Consider the following 24878-nt stretch of genomic DNA (forward strand, 5'->3'; position numbering starts at 1 on the left):
CTTTCCCTAATTCATACAATAATATTTCAGTAGAGCTAGCAATGCAACATTTGTAAGAAAAGTATAGGTGATTGCTGAGTATTTATCCAAATTAGAGGATCTAAACTGCCTTCAATATCTTAGCTAACTGCACCCATCGTAGTACGACCATTGGAGATCCAACGATTTATTTTATCTTAAAGGCCTTCAGCTCTATTTCAAGTCATGACGATTTAATGGGTGAATGCTCTGTAGGAAGATCAATCTTGTGCAAGCCTAGATAGGTCCACCAGGGTCTTCTCCATCTTGATAGTGTAAAACCATCAGGTTGATGGTTTTCCTCTTCGCCTTGTTCTTTCTATTCTTCCCACCATGATGTCCTTCTCCAGTGATTGCTCTCTTCGTATGATGTGTCCAAAGTAGACAACTCGTAGCTTGATGATCCTTGCTTCGAGTGACAAGTCTGACTTGATTTGATCAAGAATATCTAGATTGAAAAGGTTTTCTCTGGAATCTCTCTGACCGTGGAATACAAGGGGTTCAGCAAAGTTCCAGAATTTCGTGGCTCTACAACATCAAGCTAGAAGAAAGTGCCACCACCATTTTATTGTCCAGGGGAAATACATTGCAAACTTGAGTTGCTTGGAATTTATTTCCGCTGGACAATACATGGTGGCACATGTTGGACATCTCCGAACCTCGACACTTTTCTATATTTTAGATTTGAGATTCTATCTCATTAAGCAGTGATTCGTCCAAAGCTAAAGGATTGACGCAGCACCATACCTATCTGGATTCTTAGCGATGGTGCAGCGGTTTGTCCTTAAGGGGGGCTGTGCCTGGTTCTGCAACACAATCCCATTCACTACCTCAGCTGTCAAATATCGATGGTCTATCCTAAAAAATACTTTATTTGCCAACTCTCCTGGAAAATGTATAAAGCTTCTGGAAAAAGAGACCACCCAGACATCTGGAAGGGTTTGCAAATTTCTCTGCAATGGGACATCTGCTTCTGGACAATTTGTGGGGACAAAAAATGAGAATGGACTGAAAAATAGTGTTTGGTTGTTGGGAGACCATTTTTAGGACTACGGTTCGTGCTGTTATTCTGAAGTCACTTTTCTGAAAGTCGGCTAGATTGTCTTAAAGAATAGGAACTAAATGTTTGGTTCTCGGAAAAGTAAAAGAACCATCAATGGTTGACTGAAATCATATTTTGAGAGCAGTTAGGACTCCATAAGGCTACGTGCTCATGTTGAATATTTGCAGTAGATTCTTCTGCAGCAAAAACGCGGAATCTTGGCAGGAAAAATGTTGACCAAAATACATTGTCTTCTCACCTGCTGTTGTTTCAGGATGATTGTTGACTGCTGCTCGTGTAAGCCTGTCCAGTTATGGGGCCAGCAGGAATTTGTGGTCCCACAGTTTGTGCTGGACATTATCTATGGGCAGACAGTTTGCTGGATCGGGACCTTCTTCTGCCCTTTCCTTCCTCTGCTCAACACAATAAAATATTTCATCATATTCTATATGAAAAAGGTAAGAGAAATATTCTATTAGTGGAAGGAGGCAATAAAAAGGAGGCCAGGAACCACTAGTGATACCCACAATATACCGTATGTCTTTACAGTTAACGCTATTCAGCAACTGCAAACCGGCCGATCGCACATTTCGAGCGTCCAGTGCAAACTTCTTTTTCCTGCTGCTGCTGCTTCTTGGTCTCGCCATTTCCTGGGTGCCAGTCTTATATAGCATGTTTGGGTAAGTATAAGAAAAATAAACACGTACTTCTTTGAAGTTACAGGACCCGATCCTGAAATTTCGCTTTTTCCGTGTCCCTATGATAACGTTTATAGTTCTGTACTCTGACACCGTGATCACAGTTGTATTGTAAAGATTTAAACCATCACACAAAATTCACTCCCTAGATGTTACCAAAGGGAAAAATGTCATCTTTAATGGTTTGTGGTCAAAATATTTTTCTGTCGTTGTTTATTTAGTTTCCCAAATAAGAACAGGAGAGAGGTAAAGTGACCGGAGGATAATTAGGAGGGCAAATATTGGAGTGACAAAATGACCATATAGGTTTAAAGGGAGAGATGGTAAAGCGGTAAAAAATGTGGCCTAAAGGGGATGTTTAATAACTTTTGTCAAACGTTTGTTTTCTCCCAGAGACAGCACCGCTCTTGTCCACATGTTGTGTCTGACACAGTTCCCCATTCACTTGAAAATAGCTGAACTGCAGTATCATCCACAATGTATACCTACTGGCATTGAAAGTCAGGAGGGGTCCAGTATAGCAATTTTTTTTAAATTATGAGATCTCCATCAGTGCCCCCAGCAAGTATGACACCTCCACAGTGCCTCCCACACAGTACGATACCTCCACAGTGCCCCCACACAGTACGATACCTCCACAGTGCCCCCACACAGTATGATACCTCCACAGTGCCCCCACACAGTATGACACCTCCACAGTGCCCCCACACAGTATGACACCTCCAGTGCCCCCACACAGTATGATACCTCCACAGTGCCCCCACACAGTATGACACCTCCAGTGCCCCCACACAGTATGACACCTCCACAGTGCCCCCCACCCAGTATGACACCTCCACAGTGCCCCCACACAGTATGACACCTCCACAGTGCCCCCACACAGTATGATACCTCCACAGTGCCCTCACCCAGTATGATACCTCCACAGTGCCCCAACCCAGAATGATACCTCCACAGTGCCCCCACACAGTATGATACCTCCACAGTGCCCCCACACAATATGACACCTCCACAGTGCCTCCCACCCAGTATGACACCTCCACAGTGCCCCCACACAGTATGACACCTCCACGGTGCCCCCACACAATATGATACCTCCACAGTGCCCCCACACAGTATGATACCTCCACAGTGCCCCCACACAATATGACACCTCCACAGTGCCCCCACACAGTATGACACCTCCACAGTGCCTCCCACCCAGTATGACACCTCCACAGTGCCTCCACACAGTATGACACCTCCACAGTGTCTCCCACACAGTATGATACCTCCACAGTGCCCCCACCCAGTATGATACCTCCACAGTGCCCCAACCCAGTATGATACCTCCACAGTGCCCCCACACAGTATGATACCTCCACAGTGCCCCCACACAATATGACACCTCCACAGTGCCCCAACCCAGTATGATACCTGCACAGTGCCCCCACACATTATACCTCCACAGTGCCCCCACACAGTATGACACCTCCACAGTGCCTCCCACCCAGTATGATACCTCCACAGTGCCCCCACACAGTATGATACCTCCACAGTGCCCCCACACAATGACACCTCCACAGTGCCCCCACCCAGTATGATACCTGCACAGTGCCCGCACACAGTATGATACCTCCACAGTGCCCCCACACAATATGACACCTCCACAGTGCCTCCCACACAGTATGACACCTCCACAGTGCCCCCACACAGTATGATACCTCCACAGTGCCTCCCACACAGTATGACACCTCCACAGTGCCCCCACACAGTATGACACCTCCACAGTGCCCCCACACAGTATACCTCCACAGTGCCCCCACACAGTATGACACCTCCACAGTGCCTCCCACACAGTATGACACCTCCACAGTGCCCCCACATAGTATGACACCTCCACAGTGCCCCCACACAATATGATACCTCCACAGTGCCCCCACACAATGACACCTCCACAGTGCCCCCACACAGTGATACCTCCACAGTGCCCCCACACAATATGACACCTCCACAGTGCCCCCACACAATGACACCTCCACAGTGCCCCCACACAATGACACCTCCACAGTGCGCCCACACAGTATAATGCCCCAGTGTCACCCACAGAGTACAACGCCCACAGTTTCCCCTCCCATCCTCATATTATGATGCCCACACAGTATAATGCCACCATTGGCCATTCCTCCTCCAGCATGGTGGCCATCCACTTTACTGGAAAATTAAAAAAAAAAAAAACACCTTAACCAGCTCTATTTGCACGATGAGAGACACAGATCTCCGACCTGTTCTGTGTCGCCGCAGTGACATCATTGCATCCCTTGCACCGAGCTTAGACTGCACATGTTGATCATGAAGATGCGAGCTGACGACTCTCTGCTGCACCGTCATATTCAGCTGTATATAAATGTGAGACATGCCACCTACTTCTTAGGACGGCGCCACAAACCAGGGGCTGTCCCACTGGATCCAGGATGGTTGGGAGGCATGACAATAGACAAGAGCGGCGCTATTTCTAGAAATAAAAGAAGACTCTTTCTTCTAATTCTTGACAATCTCTAGATCAGTCTTGTGAGTTATTAACCATAACAGTAAAATGTAAATATTATAATAAAAGATTTATTGTATTTATATCTAAATAAGGTGGCAGATGAGGTTTAACAATGATAAATGTAAGGTTATACACATGGGAAGAAGGAATCAATGTCACCATTACACACTGAATGGGAAACCAATGGGTAAATCTGACAGGGAGAAGGACTTGGGGATCCTAGTTAATGATAAACTTACCTGGAGCAGCCAGTGCCAGGCAGCAGCTGCCAAGGCAAACAGGATCATGGGGTGCATTAAAAGAGGTCTGGATACACATGATGAGAGCATTATACTGCCTCTGTACAAATCCCTAGTTAGACCGCACATGGAGTACTGTGTCCAGTTTTGGGCACCGGTGCTCAGGAAGGATATAATGGAACTAGAGAGAGTACAAAGGAGGGCAACAAAATTAATAAAGGGGATGGGAGAACTACAATACCCAGATAGATTAGCGAAATTAGGATTATTTAGTCTAGAAAAAAGACGACTGAGGGGCGATCTAATAACCATGTATAAGTATATAAGGGGACAATACAAATATCTCGCTGAGGATCTGTTTATACCAAGGAAGGTGACGGGCACAAGGGGGCATTCTTTGCGTCTGGAGGAGAGAAGGTTTTTCCACCAACATAGAAGAGGATTCTTTACTGTTAGGGCAGTGAGAATCTGGAATTGCTTGCCTGAGGAGGTGGTGATGGCGAACTCAGTCGAGGGGTTCAAGAGAGGCCTGGATGTCTTCCTGGAGCAGAACAATATTGTATCATACAATTATTAGGTTCTGTAGAAGGACGTAGATCTGGGTATTTATTATGATGGAATATAGGCTGAACTGGATGGACAAATGTCTTTTTTCGGCCTTACTAACTATGTTACTATGTTACTATGTAATCAGGGAAATCCTTCCAGGTCGGCCACTACTCACCAAGTATTTTGTTGGCAAGCGATATTCATATTAACCTTCAACCATTATGTAAAATGCCGACGTTGTTACCTTTTCTTTTTCTAGTATGACTCCATCAAAAGTCTGTGGTCCCTTTAGAAACCAGGTGCACATCTGGGACACAATCTCGGCATCAGTGCAAACACTGCCGGAAGTGGCGAAGGAGTTCTTCCAGTTTATTGGCTCGCAGGCGTTTGTGATACCATTGTTCTTCCTTTCGTGGTGAGATAAAAAAATATTAGACATTCAAGACGATATCAGATGTTTCTGGGGTAACATCTACCTAACAGAATCCATCTTTTCTGCCCTACAGCATTGTCTTGTTCTACCTCATGGCACTCGGAAGCTCATATGGGAAATTAGTGAACAGGCTCAAAGAACAACTGCAAATGGTGAGATGACAGATAAAACATATACGTATATAGAGACTGCTGTATATACATCACAAAGGATACACTGAGACTACTGTATCTACATTATATAGAATACACCGAGACAGCTGTATATACATCACATACAAGACACTGGGACTCGTATATTTGCATCATATAGAATACACTGAGACTGCTTTATACATAACATAGTAGACACATAGGATAGACAGACTTCTGTATAAGATACACTGAGACTGCTGTATAGGATACACTGAGACTGCTGCATAAAATGTTATGATTAGGTAATTCAGAACCACAAAGGACCTTGAAGTTCAGAGCACACAAAGTGACCTGACAATAACCAAAAGAAATAGGACGAGCTCTGAGACGTGGGAACTCTGCTGACCGCAATCCCTAAACCTATCAAACCACACTAGAGGTAGCCGTGGATTGCGCCTAACGCTCCCTATGCAACTCGGCACAGCCTGAGAAACTAGCTAGTCCTGAAGATAGAAAAATAAGCCTACCTTGCCTCAGAGAAATTCCCCAAAGGAAAAGGCAGCCCCCCACATATAATGACTGTGAGTTAAGATGAAAATACAAACACAGAGATGAAATAGATTTAGCAAAGTGAGGCCCGACTTACTGAATAGACCGAGGATAGGAAAGATAGCTTTGCGGTCAACACAAAAACCTACAAACAACCACGCAGAGGGGCAAAAAGACTCTCCGCACCGACTAACGGTACGGAGGTGCTCCCTCTGCGTCTCAGAGCTTCCAGAAAGCGAGCAAAACCCAAAAAGCAAGCTGGACAGAAAATATAGCAACAAAAGTAACACAAGCAGAACTTAGCTTATGCTGAGCAGACAGGCCACAGGAAAGATCCAGGAGGAAGCAAGACCAATACTAGAACATTGACTGGAGGCCAGGAGCAAAGCACTAGGTGGAGTTAAATAGAGCAGCACCTAACGACTTCACCATATCACCTGAGGAAGGAAACTCAGAAGCCGCAGTACCACTTGTGACCACAGGAGGGAGCTCTGCCACAGAATTCACAACAGTACCCCCCCCCTTGAGGAGGGGTCACCGAACCCTCACCAGAGCCCCCAGGCCGACCAGGATGAGCCATATGAAAGGCACGAACAAGATAGGCAGCATGGACATCAGAGGCAAAGACCCAGGAATTATCTTCCTGACCATAACCCTTCCACTTAACCAGATACTGGAGTTTCCATCTCGAAACACGAGAATCCAAAATCTTCTCCACAATATATTCCAACTCCCCCTCCACCAAAACCGGGGCAGGAGGATCAACAGATGGAACCATAGGTGCCACGTATCTCCGCAACAATGACCTATGGAATACGTTATGGATGGAAAAAGAATCTGGAAGGGTCAAACGAAAAGACACAGGATTAAGAACCTCAGAAATCCTATACGGCCCAATGAAACGAGGCTTAAACTTAGGAGAGGAAACCTTCATAGGAATATGACGAGATGACAACCAAACCAAATCCCCAACACGAAGTCGGGGACCCACACAGCGTCTGCGATTAGCGAAACGTTGAGCCTTCTCCTGGGACAAGGTCAAATTGTCCACTACATGAGTTTAAATCTGCTGTAACCTGTCCACCACCGTATCCACACCAGGACAGTCCGAAGACTCAACCTGCAGTGAAGAGAAACGAGGATGGAACCCAGAGTTGCAGAAAAACAGCAAAACCAAGGTAGCCGAGCTGGCCCGATTATTAAGGGCGAACTCAGCCAAAGGCAAGAAGGACACCCAGTCATCCTGATCAGCAGAAACAAAGCATCTCAGATATGTTTCCAAGGTCTGATTGGTTCGTTCGGTCTGGCCATTAGTCTGAGGATGGAAAGCCAAGGAAAAAGACAAATCAATGCCCATCCTAGCACAAAAAGCTCGCCAAAACCTCGAAACAAACTGGGAACCTCTGTCAGAAACGATGTTCTCTGGAATGCCATGTAAACGTACCACATGCTGGAAGAACAATGGCACCAAATCAGAGGAGGAAGGTAATTTAGACAAGGGTACCAAATGGACCATCTTAGAGAAGCGATCACAAACCACCCAAATGACCGACATTTTTTGAGAGACGGGGAGATCCGAAATAAAATCCATAGAGATATGTGTCCAAGGCCTCTTCGGGACCGGCAAGGGCAAAAGCAACCCACTGGCACGAGAACAGCAGGGCTTAGCCCGAGCACAAATCCCACAGGACTGCACAAAAGAACGCACATCCCGCGACAGAGACGGCCACCAAAAGGATCTAGCCACTAAATCTCTGGTACCAAAGATTCCAGGATGACCAGCCAACACCGAACAATGAACCTCAGAGATAACTTTATTCGTCCACCTATCAGGGACAAACAGTTTCTCCGCTGGGCAACGATCAGGTTTATTAGCCTGAAATTTTTGCAGCACCCGCCGCAAATCAGGGGAGATGGCAGACAAAATTACTCCCTCTTTGAGAATACCCGCCGGCTCAGACAAACCCGGAGAGTCGGGCACAAAACTCCTAGACAGGGCATCCGCCTTCACATTTTTAGAGCCCGGAAGGTACGAAACCACAAAGTCAAAATGGGAGAAAAACAGCGACCAACGAGCCTGTCTAGGATTCAACCGTTTGGCAGACTCGAGATAAGTCAAGTTCTTGTGATCAGTCAAGACCACCACGCGATGCTTAGCTCCTTCAAGCCAATGACGCCACTCCTCGAATGCCCACTTCATGGCCAGCAACTCTCGATTGCCAACATCATAATTTTGCTCAGCAGGCGAAAACTTCCTGGAAAAGAAGGCGCATGGTTTCATCACCGAGCAATCAGAACTTCTCTGCAACAAAACAGCCCCCGCTCCAATTTCAGAAGCATCAACCTCGACCTGGAACGGAAACTAAACATCTGGTTGACACAACACAGGGGCAAAAGAAAAGCGACGCTTTAACTCTTGAAAAGCTTCCACAGCAGCAGAAGACCAATTGACCACATCAGCACCCTTCTTTGTCAAATCGGTCAATGGTTTAGCAATACTAGAAAAATTACAGATGAAGCGACGATAAAAATTAGCAAAGCCCAGGAACTTTTGCAGACTCTTCAGAGATGTCGGCTGAGTCCAATCATAGATGGCCTGGACCTTAACAGGGTCCATCTCGATAGTAGAAGGGGAAAAAATGAACCCCAAAAATGAAACCTTCTGAACACCAAAGAGACACTTTGATCCCTTCACAAACAAAGAATTAGCACGCAGGACCTGGAACACCATTCTGACCTGCTTCACATGAGACTCCCAATCATCCGAGAAAACCAAAATATCATCCAAGTATACAATCAGGAATTTATCCAGGAACTCTCGGAAGATGTCATGCATAAAGGACTGAAACACCGATGGAGCATTGGCAAGTCCGAAAGGCATAACTAGGTACTCAAAATGGCCCTCGGGCGTATTAAATGCTGTTTTCCATTCATCGCCCCGCTTAATACGCACAAGATTATACGCACCACGAAGATCTATCTTGGTGAACCAACTAGCCCCCTTGATCCGAGCAAACAAATCAGATAACAGCGGCAAGGGGTACTGAAATTTAACCGTGATCTTATTTAGAAGGCGGTAATCTATACAAGGTCTCAGCGAACCATCCTTCTTGGCCACAAAAAAGAACCCCGCTCCCAATGGCGACGATGACGGGCGAATATGACCTTTCTCCAAGGACTCCTTCACATAACTCCGCATAGCGGTGTTCTCAGGTACAGATAAATTAAACAGTCGACCTTTAGGAAACTTACTACCAGGAATCAAATCGATAGCACAATCACAATCCCTATGCGGAGGTAGGGTATTGGACTTGGGCTCATCAAATACATCCCGGTAATCAGACAAGAACTCTGGGACCTCAGAAGGGGTGGATGACTAAATAGACAGAAATGGAACATCACCATGTACCCCCTGACAACCCCAGCTGGACACAGACATTGATTTCCAATCTAATACTGGGTTATGGACTTGTAGCCATGGCAACCCCAACACGACCACATCATGCAGATTATGCAACACCAGAAAGCGAATATCCTCCTGATGTGCAGGAGCCATGCACATGGTCAGCTGGGTCCAGTACTGAGGCTTATTCTTGGCCAAAGGCGTAGTATCAATTCCTCTCAATGGAATAGGACACTGCAAGGGCTCCAAGAAAAACCCACAACGCCTAGGATACTCCAAGTTCATCAAATTCAGGGCAGCGCCTGAATCCACAAATGCCATGACAGAATAAGATGACAAAGAGCAGATCAAAGTAACGGACAAAAGAAATTTTGACTGTACCGTACCAATGGTGGCAGACCTAGCGAACCGCTTAGTGCGCTTAGGACAATCGGAGATAGCAGGAGTGGAATCACCACAGTAGAAACACAGCCCATTCTGACGTCTGTGTTCTTGCCGTTCAACTCTGGTCAAAGTCCTATCGCACTGCATAGGCTCAGGTTTATGCTCGGATAATACCGCCAAATGGTGCACAGATTTACGCTCACACAAGCGTCGACCGATCTGAATGGCCAAAGACATAGACTCATTCAGACCAGCAGGCATGGGAAATCCCACCATGACATCCTTAAGGGCTTCAGAGAGATCCTTTCTGAAAATAGCTGCCAGCGCACATTCATTCCATTGAGTGAGCACGGACCACTTTCTAAACTTCTGACAATAAATCTCTATCTCATCCTGACCCTGACACAGAGCCAGCAAATTTTTCTCTGCCTGATCCACCGAATTAGGTTCATCGTACAGCAATCCGAGCGCCAGGAAAAACGCATCAATATTACATAATGCAGGATCTCCTGGCGCAAGGGAAAATGCCCAGTCTTGAGGGTCGCCACGTAATAAAGAAATAATGATCCTAACTTGTTGAACTGGATCACCAGAGGAGTGGGGTTTCAAAGCCAGAAACAGTTTACAATTATTTTTGAAACTTAGAAATTTAGCTCTATCTCCAGAAAAAAAATCAGGAATAGGAATTCTTGGTTCTACCATAGAATTCTGAACCACAAAGTCTTGAATATTTTGTACTCTTGCAGTGAGATGATCCACACATGAAGACAGACCTTTAATGTCCAACATATCGAAGTGAAGGACAGCATCCAATCCGGGTGAAGATAAGAAACACTTTATTGTGCCATAGGTGCAACGTTTCAACCTCAGAGGGTCTTCGTCAAGCATACATAATGATCAACATGACGGCCTTATATAGGAAGTAGATAACCACCACCTGGCAGGTCCGCCCACAAAAATTTACATACTTATTAACTGGTGATCATAATAACAATAAAAATGTGAAAATTGTGTGACATACATAGTTAAAAATGCATTACAGTATTACTATATTCCCCTATTGTGGATAATAACTTTCATAATCAACATAGAAAACACATGTGGATGATCAAAAATAAATAAACAGCCTTGCCTGTCATTTCTAAGCCTATCGAAATGCTCACGGGGGCCATTATATACATGAACTACCTATCACCGGGCTTGTATCACTACATTCCTGGTTAACCAATCAATGCCTAAGGTGAAGATCCAATCTGGGGCACCGGTACAGAACCAGCCCCACACAGTGGAGCCAATCCAGGCTCCATGTCTGCTTACCTAGAACCGCCTCCCAGTCTGATCACTTTTCCCGTTCGTATCATTCATGACATCCAAGCTCCCCACAAAAGGCTCGAGTCCCGGAACCAGTGCGCACATCCGTCGGCCCCCCGGTGAAGCAAAGCATGAAATGACATGCCGCTCCACCAGTGATCAGACTGGGAGGCGGTATATCCTGTATGATGTATATAATATATATAATATATTATAATATATGTATATAATATAATATACATCATACAGGATACACCGAGACTGCTGTGTACATCACATAGGAGACACTAGGACTTCTGTATATACATCATACAGGATACACCGAGACTGCTGTGTACATCACACAGGATACACTGGGACTGCAGCAGTATAAACATCACATAGGAGACACTGGGACTTCTGTATATACATCATACAGGATACACCGAGACTGCTGTGTACATCACATAGGAGACACTGGGACTGTTGTATAAACATCACATAGGAGACACTGAGACTGATGTATATACATCAAACAGGATACAGTTTTCAGTCTATACATCACATGGGATACACAGTCTGCTGTATAAATATTACATGGGATACACAGGCTGCTGTATAAATATTACATGCTGCCAGGATCATATTCCTCACCAATCGGTACACCGATGCCTCTACCTTGTGCCAGTCATTACACTGGTTACCCATCCACTCCAGAATCCAGTACAAAACTACTACCCTCATCCACAAAGCACTCCATGGCTCAGCACCACCCTATATCTCCTCTCTGGTCTCGGTCTACCACCCTACCCGTGCCCTCCGCTCCGCTAATGACCTCAGGTTAGCATCCTCAATAATCAGAACCTCCCACTCCCGTCTCCAAGACTTTACACGTGCTGCGCCGATTCTTTGGAATGCACTACCTAGGTTAATGCGAATAATCCCCAATCCCCACAGTTTTAAGCGTGCCCTAAAAACTCATTTGTTCAGACTGGCCTACCGCCTCAATGCATTAACCTAACGATCCCTGTGTGGCCTATTTATAATAAAAAAAAAAAAATGTTCTCATTCACTTTATGCAGTTAATAGCCCTCTGTGTCTGTACTGCTACATACTTAGGCAGTTAACTGGTTCATGCAGCTTTACATGAACACCCGAGCCTTACACTATGGCCGGTCCGAATAACTATAGCATTTGTTATCATCCACCTCTCGTGTCTCCCCTTTTCCTCATAGTTTGTAAGCTTGCGAGCAGCAGGGCCCTCACTCCTCCTGGTATCTGTTTTGAACTGTATTTCTGTTATGCTGTAATGTCTATTGTCTGTACAAGTCCCCTCTATAATTTGTAAAGCGCTGCGGAATATGTTGGCGCTATATAAATAAAAATTATTATTATTATTATTATTATTATACACAGGCTGCTGTATGCATTATGAACAAGACACTGCAACTGCTGTTTTCATCATCAGAACAGGACTGCAGAGTCTGCTAACTCTGCCCACAAAGGAAGTAATAGTGAACATTTTGTGCTCACATATAGGGAGGAGTTAAAGGGGCGGCCAAACTATTCCGGTAGCCCAATCACTGCGACCCCTGGAAATCTGACTGGGGCCGGAAGAAATGACATTTGTGGCCGGAGCTACACCACCCCTGCTATAAGTGATATTTGTCCAATTGTTGGCGCTATTTGTAGTGTATTGTTATAAATAATTTAAAAATACTCGGAGGACACCCGAGCATGCTCGAGAAATCTTGAGTAACGGAAATATTCGCTCATCACTATTTCTGACCTTTTGGAAGACATACTATACAAAAATGAAGCAAAAACCCCTAAATGAAAACATAAATAAACCCCTGGCAGTGGAATGTGTAGCTCGGCCCCTGATATGAGCATGTTATATTTAAAATAAAACATTAACCCCTTCATGGCATGGCAATTTTCCAATTTTGTTTCCTCCCCTTCTTCACCGGAGCTATAACTGTTTTATTTTTCCATCCCCATAGCCGTATCAAGACTTGTTTTTTTCAGGACAACTTGTACTTTTGAATAACGCCATTGATTTTACCATAGAGTCTACTGGAAAATCGAGAAAAAAATCCAATTGCGCTTAAAATAAAAAGCGCAATTCCACAATTGTTTTTTGGGCTTTTTATTTATAATATTCATCGTATGATAAAAATGACCTGGTAATATAATTCTCAGTATGAGAACGCCTACACCAAACATGTATAGGTTTTTTGTTATTTAAGTAGTGAAAATAAATTTGGAAATTTTGAAAAAAAAGACAAAAATGTATTTGCTTGTGTCGTCATTTTTCGAAACCAATAGCGTTTTCATGTTTGATTTTCTGAGGCTGGGTGAGGGCTTTTTTTCTGAGCTGACGTTTTTACTGATACCATTTTGGGGTAGATACGATCTTTTGATCATCTCTTATTGTATTTTTTTGCACTGTTGCCGTGGCCAAAAAATGGAAATTTTGGCTTTTTGATTTTTGTTCTCGTTATCCCGTTTACCGATCTGATTAATTTACTTTATATTTTGATAGATCGGACATTTCTGAATGCAGAATACCAAATATGTGAATTTTTCTACTGTTTTACTTTTAATAGAGCAAAAGGGGGGTGATGTGAACTTGTGTCTTTTTTTTCGTATTTTAAAATACTTTTATTTTTCACTTAATACTGTTTCTGTTAGTTCCCTCATGAGACTTGAAGCTGCAATCTGTATTCCTTCCTTCATTCATTTCACTCCCTGATGTGCAGTTTGCCCCCTGATCCAAGTTTCAGATTTTTTACTTGTGGGAGTGTCTCAGTAATACAGGCTGGATGTGAGCTCTGTGTGTGTATCCTGAAATCTGCTGTGCTTTCATTTATTAGCGGAGTGTCTCTCTCAGTAATACAGGCTGGATGTGAGCTCTGTGTGTGTATCCTGGATACTGCTGTGCTTTCATTTATTAGCGGAGTGTCTCTCTCAGTAATACAGGCTGGATGTGAGCTCTGTGTGTGTATCCTGGATACTGCTGTGCTTTCATTCATTAGCGGAGTGTCTCTCTCAGTAATACAGGCTGGATGTGAGCTCTGTGTGTGTATCCTGGATACTGCTGTGCTTTCATTCATTAGCGGAGTGTCTCTCTCAGTAATACAGGCTGGATGTGAGCTCTGTGTGTGTATCCTGGATACTGCTGTGCTTTCATTTATTAGCGGAGTGTCTCTCTCAGTAATACAGGCTGGATGTGAGCTCTGTGTGTGTATCCTGGATACTGCTGTGCTTTCATTTATTAGCGGAGTATCTCTCTCAGTAATACAGGCTGGATGTGAGCTCTGTGTGTGTATCCTGGATACTGCTGTGCTTTCATTTATTAGCGGAGTGTCTCTCTCAGTAATACAGGCTGGATGTGAGCTGTGTGTGTATCCTGGATACTGCTGTGCTTTCTTGTGTTAGCATGGCTCCAGAACTGAAGTCTGAAGCCTGTCCTCCTTGTCTATAGCATGTTTTCTACCCCTTTGAGTACTATACCCTCCCTCCTGCTATCCTTTACCTCATTCAGGTATCTATTTTTTCCTGTTTTTCAAGGATAGAACATATCCCCGTTATATCCCAATTATAGACTGTGGAGCTGGGCACACATCTGTTTCTTTAGGCTACGTTCACATTAGCGTTCCGCTAATGTGCATCGCTGTTGCGTCGACGACGCAGCGGCGACGCGCCCCTATGTTTAACATGGGGGACGCGTGCGTTTTTTTTGTTGCGTTCTCTGACACGTGCGTCGTTTCCGACGCTAGCGTCGGACGCAAGAAAATGCAACAAGTTGCATTTTTCGTGCGTCCGATTTTCGTCAAAAAACGACGCACGCGTCACAAAACGTAGCGTTTTTGCGTGCATCGTGCGTTGCGTCGCCGACGCAGTGGCGCGCAACGCTAATGTGAACGTAGCCTCACTGACAGAATGTGCCCCCCCAAAAAACAGAGACATGGATCAATCTCTACATTGTAAATCAATGGATCAGTGAAAAGCTCAGCTTCTACCTGGTAGCATCTTAGTGATCTCCATTTCTTACTATTCGTTACGAAAAGTTTTAGAAAGCTCCATTAAATATCAGACAAATATGGATGAGAAATCCTGAGTTTTTTTTTTTTTTTTAATGAAAAACAGCCAATTTTTCAGACACTCGTGTGAACATCGCCTTACACTGAGAGCGGGGGAGGGGGAGCAGACAGCTGAAGATTTCTGCTAGATAAAGGACTTTAAAGCAGCAAAACGGCGGAAAAAAAAAATTATGAAGGACTATTTAGAAAGTTGCTTAACTTTGCATTTACGAAGAACGTGAACAATAAAAATAATTCTGTCTAAAGGTGCAAGACAGTCCACATAATAAATACACTTTCCCCACTTTTACAAAAATAATATAATTATTATCTGTCTTTTTTTTTTCTTCTAGGAAAGAAGCAGAACGATATTTCTGAATCAGGCGTACCAGTAAACAGCCATTTAGGATCTTCAGTGAGGACATTTTACAAGTTTCGACAATTAGAAATGGATGTTATCTATATGTTTGATGTCAGAATAACCACAATGCACTCCCAGCGAATGAGAATGTAAGAGGCTGTGATAGTCCCGCCCCCGAGGAGCCAACCTTGATTCTTGTACATTAAGTAATAAATCGCCGATCACAATGACCACTGAATTTACTATTCTCCAGTGCCGTTGTAAATAGTAATCTTCTATATGTTGATTCTGGGGTCTAAGCCGATACACCCCCACATTTCTTGACTTGAAAGGGGGGTCTGTGTTGTTCTAATTTCCTAAATAGGTGACCCTTTCATGGACATGAATGAGGCAGTAATGTGCAGGACTGGGAGGTGTCAGCCCCATAGACATGGGGATCTCTGAACCAATCCAGGGTTCATTCTGTGAGGGGGCTCAGTATGTGGCCCCCAACGTTGTTATTATTTGTGAGAAGACGTCTGAATCTTTACTTAATATTGAGAATGACATAATCCTTTCTGTGACAGAAAAGTGTATTTGATGTGATTTCGATCGATTCATACATTCATCGCTCATTTTTGTAAAAAAATTTAAATAAATAAAATTAAAGGAGTCGTAAAGTTTATTAAACGAAGCAACGAAATCTTAAAACTAAGGTTGGTGCGAAGAGAATCGCGGGACCCGGTCCATCGAGCACGGAAGACTACTTTGTACCTGATGCTATCCGCGGCTCTTCTCTTTGTTAGCGTGATGTCACATGTCCATTACGCCAGGCTGGTTAATTAAGAGAAGACTTTAGAAATACCCTGGTTTAGGGAAAGAGGGGAAAAAAAGAGACAAGTGCGGCGCTTCCTCTGAGCGTAATACGTTTTTACCAACAAGTTAAAAACATTTCTTTTATTTGTAGTTCTGCTCACCTTCTATCGGTAAGAAATGCACGTTGAGATTCTCAAGGAATCAATTCTTTAGGCAACTCTTCTTCGTATGTTGTATAATCCAATAAGGTGTGCAGCTCACTTTGGAGAACTATGTGTTGATCCTGCTTCAGATCCACATAGGTGGCGATTTCAAAGAGAAAAAAAAAACTCCAAGTAAATGTGGCGCTAAGCACCTACAGATTTTTTGAATTCATCCACTTCAAGTGAAAAATGTTAAAAAATTCATTTATTTTCTCAAAATAAAAAAATAAAATATAATTTTTTTTTAAAAAAACAGTACAACGCGTTTCGGCTGCTATTTTTACAGTGCAGCCTTCATCAGGTAGTAAAAAAACAAAAAGAGCAAACAATACAATAAGCACTATAAAATGATGTTACAACCTCCAAGTTCTCTTATTTATGAGGGTTCCTAGAAGGGATTAGCAGGGCGGGACCGGGGATCAGGTTCTCCTTTCCTGACGAATAACTACATGGTAGCCTCTAAAGAGACACATTTATCTTATATATATATATATAAAAGAGCAGTTTAGTACTTCTATTCTATCCAAAATGAGCTTTTAAATACATGGTGTTACACTGTTACGAACAAACACAACATAAAAAATATAGGTATATACACAATCATAAGTATGATTCATTCCAATACCTCATCAATACCATTACTATCAATTCATCCCATAAAATATATTTAAAAAAATATATGTTTAAAAAAAAAAAAAAAAAAAAAAAAAGGGAAATTTTCTTTTTTTTTTTTTCCCCCTTTTTCCTTTTCTTTTTCTTTTTTTGTTGTATTGACCCATGCGCGAACGACTGAGCTATTTATGACAAATCCTTACACATTCTCTACTACATCATTAAGTCCATTTGGATAAAGGCTTTGTAACCTATATATCCAATATGACTCCTTGCGGTTTAATAATTTGTTCCTGTTATTGGCCCCTTTTGGTATATGCTCCAGCGGTGTGACCGTAATGCAGAAGCATTTACTGTGCTTCAGCAGGAGGTGACGGGACAGACTATGTTTAATCTGCCCGTTCTTTGCATTATAGCGGTGATTATTCATCCGGGCACTCAATTCCTGGGAAGCTCGTCCCACATATTGGAGCCCGCATTTCCAAGTCACTACAGTCATGGACAAAAATTTTGAGAATGAGACAAATATTAATTTTTCCAAAGTCTACTGCTTCATTTTTTCTAATGGCAATTTGCCTATACTCCTGAATGTCAGAGTGATCAGCTTAACAGCAATTACTGTACTTGCAAAGTCAATATTTGCTCAGAAAATGAACTTTAACCCCCAAAACACATTTCAACATCATTGCAGTCCTGCCTTAAAAGGAGCAGCTAACATCGTTTTAGTGATTGATCCATTAACACAGGTGTGGGTGTTGATGAGGACAGGGCTGGCGATCAATCAGTCATGATTAAGTAAGAATGACATCACTGGACACTTTAAAAGGAGGCTGGTGCTTGGTATCATTGTTTCTCTTCAATTAACCATTGTTATCTCTAAAGAAACACGTGCAGCCATCATTGCACTGCACAAAAATGGCCTAACAGGGAAGAGTATCGCAGCTACAAAGATTGCACCTCAGTCAACAATCTATCGCATCATCAAGAACTTCAAGGAGAGAGCTTCCATTGTTGTCAAAAAGGCTCCAGGGCGCCCAAGAAAGACCAGCAAGCGCCAGGACCGTATCTTAAAACTGTTTCAGCTGCGGGATCGGACTACCAGCAGTGCCGAGCTTGCTCAGGAATGGCAGCAGGCTGGTGTGAGTGCTTCTGCACGCACTGTGAGGCGGAGACTCTTTGAGCAAGGCCTGGTTTCAAGGAGGGCAGCAAAGAAGCCACTTCTCTCCAGAAAAAATATCAGGGATCGACTGATATTCTGCAAAAGGTACAGGGAGTGGACTGCTGAGGACTGGGGCAAAGTCATTTTCTCTGATGAATCCCCTTTTCGATTGTTTGGGACATCTGGAAAACAGCTTATTTGGAGAAGAAGAGGTGAGCGCTCCCACCAGTCTTGTCTCATGCCAACTGTAAAGCATCCTGAAACCATTCATGTGTGGGGTTGCTTCTCAGCCAAGGGAATCGGCTCACTCACAGTCTTGCCTAAAAACACAGCCACGAATAAAGAATGGTACCAGAATGTCCTCCAAGAGCAACTTCTCCCAACCGTCCGAGAGCAGTTTGGCGCCCAACAATGCCTTTTCCAGCATGATGGAGCACCTTGCCATAAAGCAAAGGTGATAACTAAATGGCTCATGGAACAAAACATAGAGATTTTGGGTCCATGGCCTGGAAACTCCCCAGATCTTAATCCCATTGAGAACTTGTGGTCAATCATCAAGAGACGGGTGGACAAACAAAAACCAACAAATTCTGGCAAAATGCAAGCATTGATTATGCAAGAATGGACTGCTATCAGTCAGGATTTGGTCCAGAAGTTGATTGAGAGCATGCCAGGGAGAATTGCAGAGGTCTTGAAGAAGAAGGGTCAACACTGCAAATATTGACTTGCTGCATTAACTCATTCTAATTGTCAATATAACCTATTGGTACTCAGAATATGATTGCAATTATATTTCTGTATGTGATATAAACATCAGACAAACACTAATAAAAACCAGAGGGCAGCAGATCATGTGAAAATAGAATTTTGGTGTCATTCTCAAAACTTTTGGCCATGACTGTACATAGATGACAAAATCCGTTCTACATGTGAGTCTCTGCTTAATCTTAATTGTTTCCCCAGTGGTATTAGATTGAATACTCCGAGCTCCATGGTTAATGATCTTACAACATTTACATTCGTTTGAAGAGCATCTATATACTCCTGTGTTCATCTTCCCTCCATTCACATTGGTATTGTTTCCTATCATGTTTTCTATTTTTGGAACCTCTCTTAATTTACTCTGAGCTACAATATTTTTCACTGTCGCCCCTCTCCTAAAAGTTACTCCCGGTTCCCTTGGAAGCATTTTCCCAAGAATCACATCTTTTTTTAAAATATACCAATATTTTATGGGATGAATTGATAGTAATGGTATTGATGAGGTATTGGAATGAATCATACTTATGATTGTGTATATACCTATATTTTTAATGTTGTGTTTGTTCATAACAGTGTAATACCATGTATTTAAAAGCTCATTTTGGATAGAATAGAAGTACTAAACTGCTCTTATATATATATATATATATAAGATAAATGTGTCTCTTTAGAGGCTACCATGTAGTTATTCGTCAGGAAAGGAGAACCTGATCCCTGGTCCCGCCCTGCTAATCCCTTCTAGGAACCCTCATAAATAAGAGAACTTGGAGGTTGTAACATCACTTTATAGTGCTTATTGTATTGTTTGTTCTTTTTGTTTTTTACTACCTGATGAAGGCTGCACTGTAAAAATAGCAGCCGAAACGCGTTGTACTGTTTTTTTTAAAAAAAAATTTACAAATATATATTTTTTTTTATTTTGAGAAAATAAATGAATTTTTTAACATTTTTCACTTGAAGTGGATGAATTCAAAAAATCCGTAGATGCTTAGCGCCACATTTACTTGGAGTTTTTTTCTCTCTTTGTAATTAAGAGAAGAGCCGCGGATGGCATCAGGTAAGAGGAGGTTCCCAGGGCGTGGCCAACAGTTATCTCTCCTGACTTCCTTATGCCCATGAAAGCTCAGCTCAGACAATTGTATGTTTGTGTTTTTGTGGGAGAATGAAGCGGCTTATCTACATTAAGAATGAATGGATCAGGAGTAGTGATGAGCGAACATGCTGGGATAAGGTGTTATCTGAGCATGCTTGGGTGCTAACAGAGGGTCTTCGGCCACCTCAGGGCTCAAAAGTGACTATATACAGTTCGGGTCAGAAATATTTGGTCAGAGACAAGTTTTGGCATTTTAGCTGTTTACTAAGACACATACAAGGTACAGTTATGTAATCATTATGGGTTTAGGGCGCAGACTCAGCTTTAATATGAGGGTTTTCACATCCTAATTGGAGTGAGGGTTTAGGACTTAAATCTTTTTATATGTAGACACCTATTTTTCAAGGGACCAAAGGTAATTGGATCTCAAAAGCTCTTCAGTGGGCTGCATGGGCTATTCCTTCATTATTCCAGCAGGAAAAAGGTCTGATGCTGATTCCAGGTGTGGCAGTAGCATTTGGAAGCTGTTGCTGTGAACCCACAAAATGCGGTCAAAGGAGTTCTTAAAGGAAAAGAATCAAATCATCAATAGGCTGAAAAAAAATAAGAACTCCATCAGAGAGAGAGCGGGAATATCAGGAGTGGCCAAATCAACAGTTTAGTACATTTTGTAAAAAAAAAGAGCTCACCGATGAGCATGGGAATTCAAAAAAGCCAGTGCGTCCATGGAAGCCACAGAAGGGAGGCGAATAGAGGGCACCAGGTAAGCGGACCATACAGGAAAAGATGTGTAGTCACGTAACAGTCCTAGGTTCTGTTACTGTCCACAGCTCTGCTGCTATGTAGACAGCGCTGCAGACAATCGGTGAGCTCAAGGGCTCTGAGCAACTTGTGCTGTCAACTTTGGCCGAACCTTTGAGCTCACTCATTGCAGCTCTAAGGGTATGTGCACACGCTGCGGATTTTGCTGCGGATCCGCAGCGTATTGGCCGCTGCGGATCCGCAGCGGATTGGCCGCTGCGGATTCGCAGCAGCTTTCCATGCGTTTACAGTACAATGTAAACCTATGGAAAACAAAATCCGCAGTGCACATGCTGCGGAAAAAAACGCGGAAAAGTAGCGTTGTTTATTCCGCAGCATGTCAATTCTTTGTGCGGATTCCGCAGCGGTTTACACCTGCTCCATAATAGGAATCTGCAGGTGTAAAACCACAGGTGAAATCCGCACAGAATACGCGGTAATTCCGCAGGTAATCCGCAGTGCGGTTTACCTGCGGATTTACCAAAACAGCTGCAGAAAAATCCGCAGAGGTTCCATCTACATGTGCACATACCCTAACACCGTGAGCAATAGCAGAGCCTCAGTGCTGGACCGGGGAAGGGTGAGTACAGCTCAGTTTGTTTATTAAAGCTGAACTACATATGGGGAACCAAGATGCCAACTTCTGATGGTTTACATCTGGGATGTGGTGGTTTTGTGATGTTAAGCAGACGGCTGCCAAGTGTGAACAATAGCTGCTCCCCCTGGTGTAACGCCCTCTATATGTAGTATAATGTGGCAGGATGAGACGTGTATTTATATTTCTGCGCATATCTCTGACGTCTGCCATCATTCTATGAAAACCTTTGTGATCATGTCAGGTTTTCTTCCTAGTAACAGTGCACGGACATCCACCATTAATAGGAAAATTATCCTGCGCTTTTGCTTCCATTCTAAAACTGGACACAACAGAACCAAGACGGACTCTAGGATAGTCAATGTGGCCCCTCTGCATTGGTTACCTACATCTCCGTCCTCTCCCTATTCAGGGACTGCATGCATTCAGGGGTCTGCCTTAGGCAGTATTTTTCCTGGGGTATTCGTGAAGGAGGGCGAGGGTTACGATGCTGAAGTTGGTTTCTTAGGTTTTTTTTTTTTTTTAAAGGTTTAACATAAAAAAAAAATAAAATTCAATGAAAGCAGCTACAAAAATGCAGGGGGCATCACTATGTACGTAATGGTGGTGTGAGATCAGTGGCCCAAAGTCATTTAACCCCTTCAATAGCACCCTTCAGTGCCCACCTTGATGCCCATTTTTGTGCCAGTTTTACAATTTTTCTAGTTGCTCCTTAGTGTATTTAAAGTAGGCCCCCTCGCTGCGCTGTCATTGTATTTTATTAGTGTGATTTTTGCTGTTAAACCTGTAAAAAAAAAAAAAAGTTAAAAAAAACACAAATTCAGATAAAATTGGATGCATAAGAAACCAACCTCCGCATCGTGCGAGTGTCGGCATACTAAATGTCCTGCAATTTCTGATATTGCTTCGACTCCAAAGGGCAAAATTCCCAATAAATTAATGGTGCAAATTCTATATCTTAGAAGTGAATGGGACACAGCTTGCAGTACCAGTCACTGTCACAGAACAGCGCGGTGCAATTCTAGACAGCTTGCAGTACCTGCCATGGCCACATCACTGTGCAATTCTACACAGCTTGCAGTACCGGTCACGGCCACAGCACGGCGCTGTGCAATTCTAGACAGCTTGCAGTACCTGCCATGGCCACATCACTGTGCAATTCTACACGGCTTGCAGTACCGATTATGGCCGCAGCAATGCGCTGTGCAATTATACACGGCTTTTAGCTCCTGTCTGTCACGGCCACAGCATGGCGCTGTGCACTTCTACACGGCTTGCAGTACTGGTCACGGCCACAGGACGGCGCTGTGCAATTCTAAATGGCTTGTAGTATCGGTCACGGCCACAGCATGGCGCTGTACAATTGTACAAAGTTTGAGGACCCGGTCAAGGGCACAGCACGGCGCTGTGCAGTTTTACACGGCTTGCAGTACCGGTCACGGCCACAGGACGGCGCTGTGCAATTCTACATGGCTTGCAGTACTGGTCACAGCCACAGGGCGGCGATGTGCAATTCTACACGGCTTGCAGTACCGGTCACGGCCACAGGACGGCGCTGTGCAATTCTAAACGGCTTGCAATACAAGTCACGGCCACAGCATGGCGCTGTGCAATTCTATACAGCTTGCAGTACCGGTTATGGCCACAGCAATGCGCTGTGCATTTCTACATAGCTTGCAGTTCCAGTCACGGCCACAGCACGGTGCTGTGCAATTTTGCTACACGGCTTTCAGTACCTGACATGGCGTCAGTGTGGCTCTGTGCAATTCTACACTGCTTGCAGTACCAGTCACGGCCACAGCATGGCGCTGTGCAGCTTTACACGGATTGCAGTACCAGTCACGGCCAGAGGACGGCGCTGTGCAATTCTACACGGCTTGCCGTACCGGTCATGGCCACAGTATGGCGCTGTGCAATTCTACACGATGTGTGGTACCTGTCACAGCCACAGCATGGTGCTGTGCAGTTCTATGCGGCTTGCAGCACAGATCACGGCCACAGCACGGCACTGTGCAATTCTACACTGCTTGCAGTACCGGCCACAGCGCTGTGCAGTTCTGCACGGTTCGTAGCACCGGTCCAGGCCACAGCATGGCATTGTGCAATTCTACACAGCTTGCAGTACCGCTCACGGCCACAGCACGGCGCTGTGCAATTCTATACTGCTTGTAGTAGCGGTCACAGCCACAGCACGGCGCAATGCAATTTTACACGGCTTGCAGTACAGGTCTCAGCCACAGCACGGCGCTGTGCAACGATACACAGGGTGCAGTATCAGTCACGGCCACAGCACGGCGCTGTGCAATTCTGCACGGCTTGCAGTACAAGTCACGTCCACAGCATGGCGCTGTGCAATTCTATACGGCTTGCAATATTGGTCACGGCCACAGGACGACGCTGTGCAATTCTACAAGGCTTGCAGTACAGGTCACGGCCACAGCACGGCGCTGTGCAATTCTACACAGTTTGCAAAATCAGTCACGGACTCACGGCCACAGAGCGGCCCTGAGCAGTTCTACACGGATTGCAGTACAGGTCACGGCCATAGTACGGCGCTGTGCAACTATACACAGGTTGCAGTACCAGTTACGGCCACAGCACAGCGCTGTGCAATTCTACACAGCTTGCAGTACCGGTCAAGGCCACAACACAGAGCTGTGCAATTCTACAAGGCATGCAGTACCGGTTACAGCCACAGCATGGCGCTGTGCAATACTACACGGCCTGCAGTACCGATCACGGCCACAGCACGGCCCTGTGCAGTTCTACACGGCTTGCAGTACAGGTTACGGCCACAGCACGGCGCTGTGCAACATTACATAGGTTGCAGTCCAAGTTACGGCCACAGCACGGCGCTGTGCAATTGTACTGTACCTTTGCTAAGAGTCAGATCCGCCCTGCACTGCCTCCCAGTATCCTCCATATTTCCCAGTCGGCATTTCATCGTTACGCCCAGTTCATGCTTTGTGTACTACGCTGAGAATTGCATTTATCCCAGGACTTCCGCCATTAATTCAGAAAACAAATATGGCGGACACATGAAACCGCTGATTATTTTAACCCATGTGACACTCTGCCCCCACGTGACACTCTGCCCCCACGTGACACACTGCCCCCACGTGACACACTGCACCCACGTGACT

At 44.3% G+C, this 24878-nt stretch overlaps 1 protein-coding gene and 1 long non-coding RNA gene across 2 annotated transcripts in view; one reads left to right on the forward strand and one right to left on the reverse strand.

The window, feature by feature from the left end:
- TMC4 (transmembrane channel like 4) overlaps positions 1-16377 on the forward strand; it is a 68800-nt gene extending 52423 nt beyond the window's left edge. Inside the window, exons 12-16 of the mRNA XM_069742761.1 lie at positions 1335-1518; positions 1610-1740; positions 5336-5491; positions 5583-5661; positions 15708-16377. Coding sequence (XP_069598862.1) covers positions 1335-1518; positions 1610-1740; positions 5336-5491; positions 5583-5661; positions 15708-15749 — 592 coding nt within the window. The 3' untranslated portion in view covers positions 15750-16377. The remainder of the gene's footprint in view (positions 1-1334; positions 1519-1609; positions 1741-5335; positions 5492-5582; positions 5662-15707) is intronic.
- LOC138652047 (uncharacterized) overlaps positions 1-24801 on the reverse strand; it is an 80794-nt gene extending 55993 nt beyond the window's left edge. Inside the window, exons 1-2 of the long non-coding RNA XR_011315557.1 lie at positions 24610-24801; positions 5321-5483 (exon numbers count right to left, since the gene is read on the reverse strand). This is a non-coding gene — a long non-coding RNA (uncharacterized lncRNA). The remainder of the gene's footprint in view (positions 1-5320; positions 5484-24609) is intronic.
- Positions 24802-24878: the final 77 nt, after the last annotated feature.

The sequence above is a fragment of the Ranitomeya imitator genome, chromosome 10 (assembly GCF_032444005.1).
Source record: "Ranitomeya imitator isolate aRanImi1 chromosome 10, aRanImi1.pri, whole genome shotgun sequence".
NCBI classification, from domain to species: domain Eukaryota; kingdom Metazoa; phylum Chordata; class Amphibia; order Anura; family Dendrobatidae; genus Ranitomeya; species Ranitomeya imitator.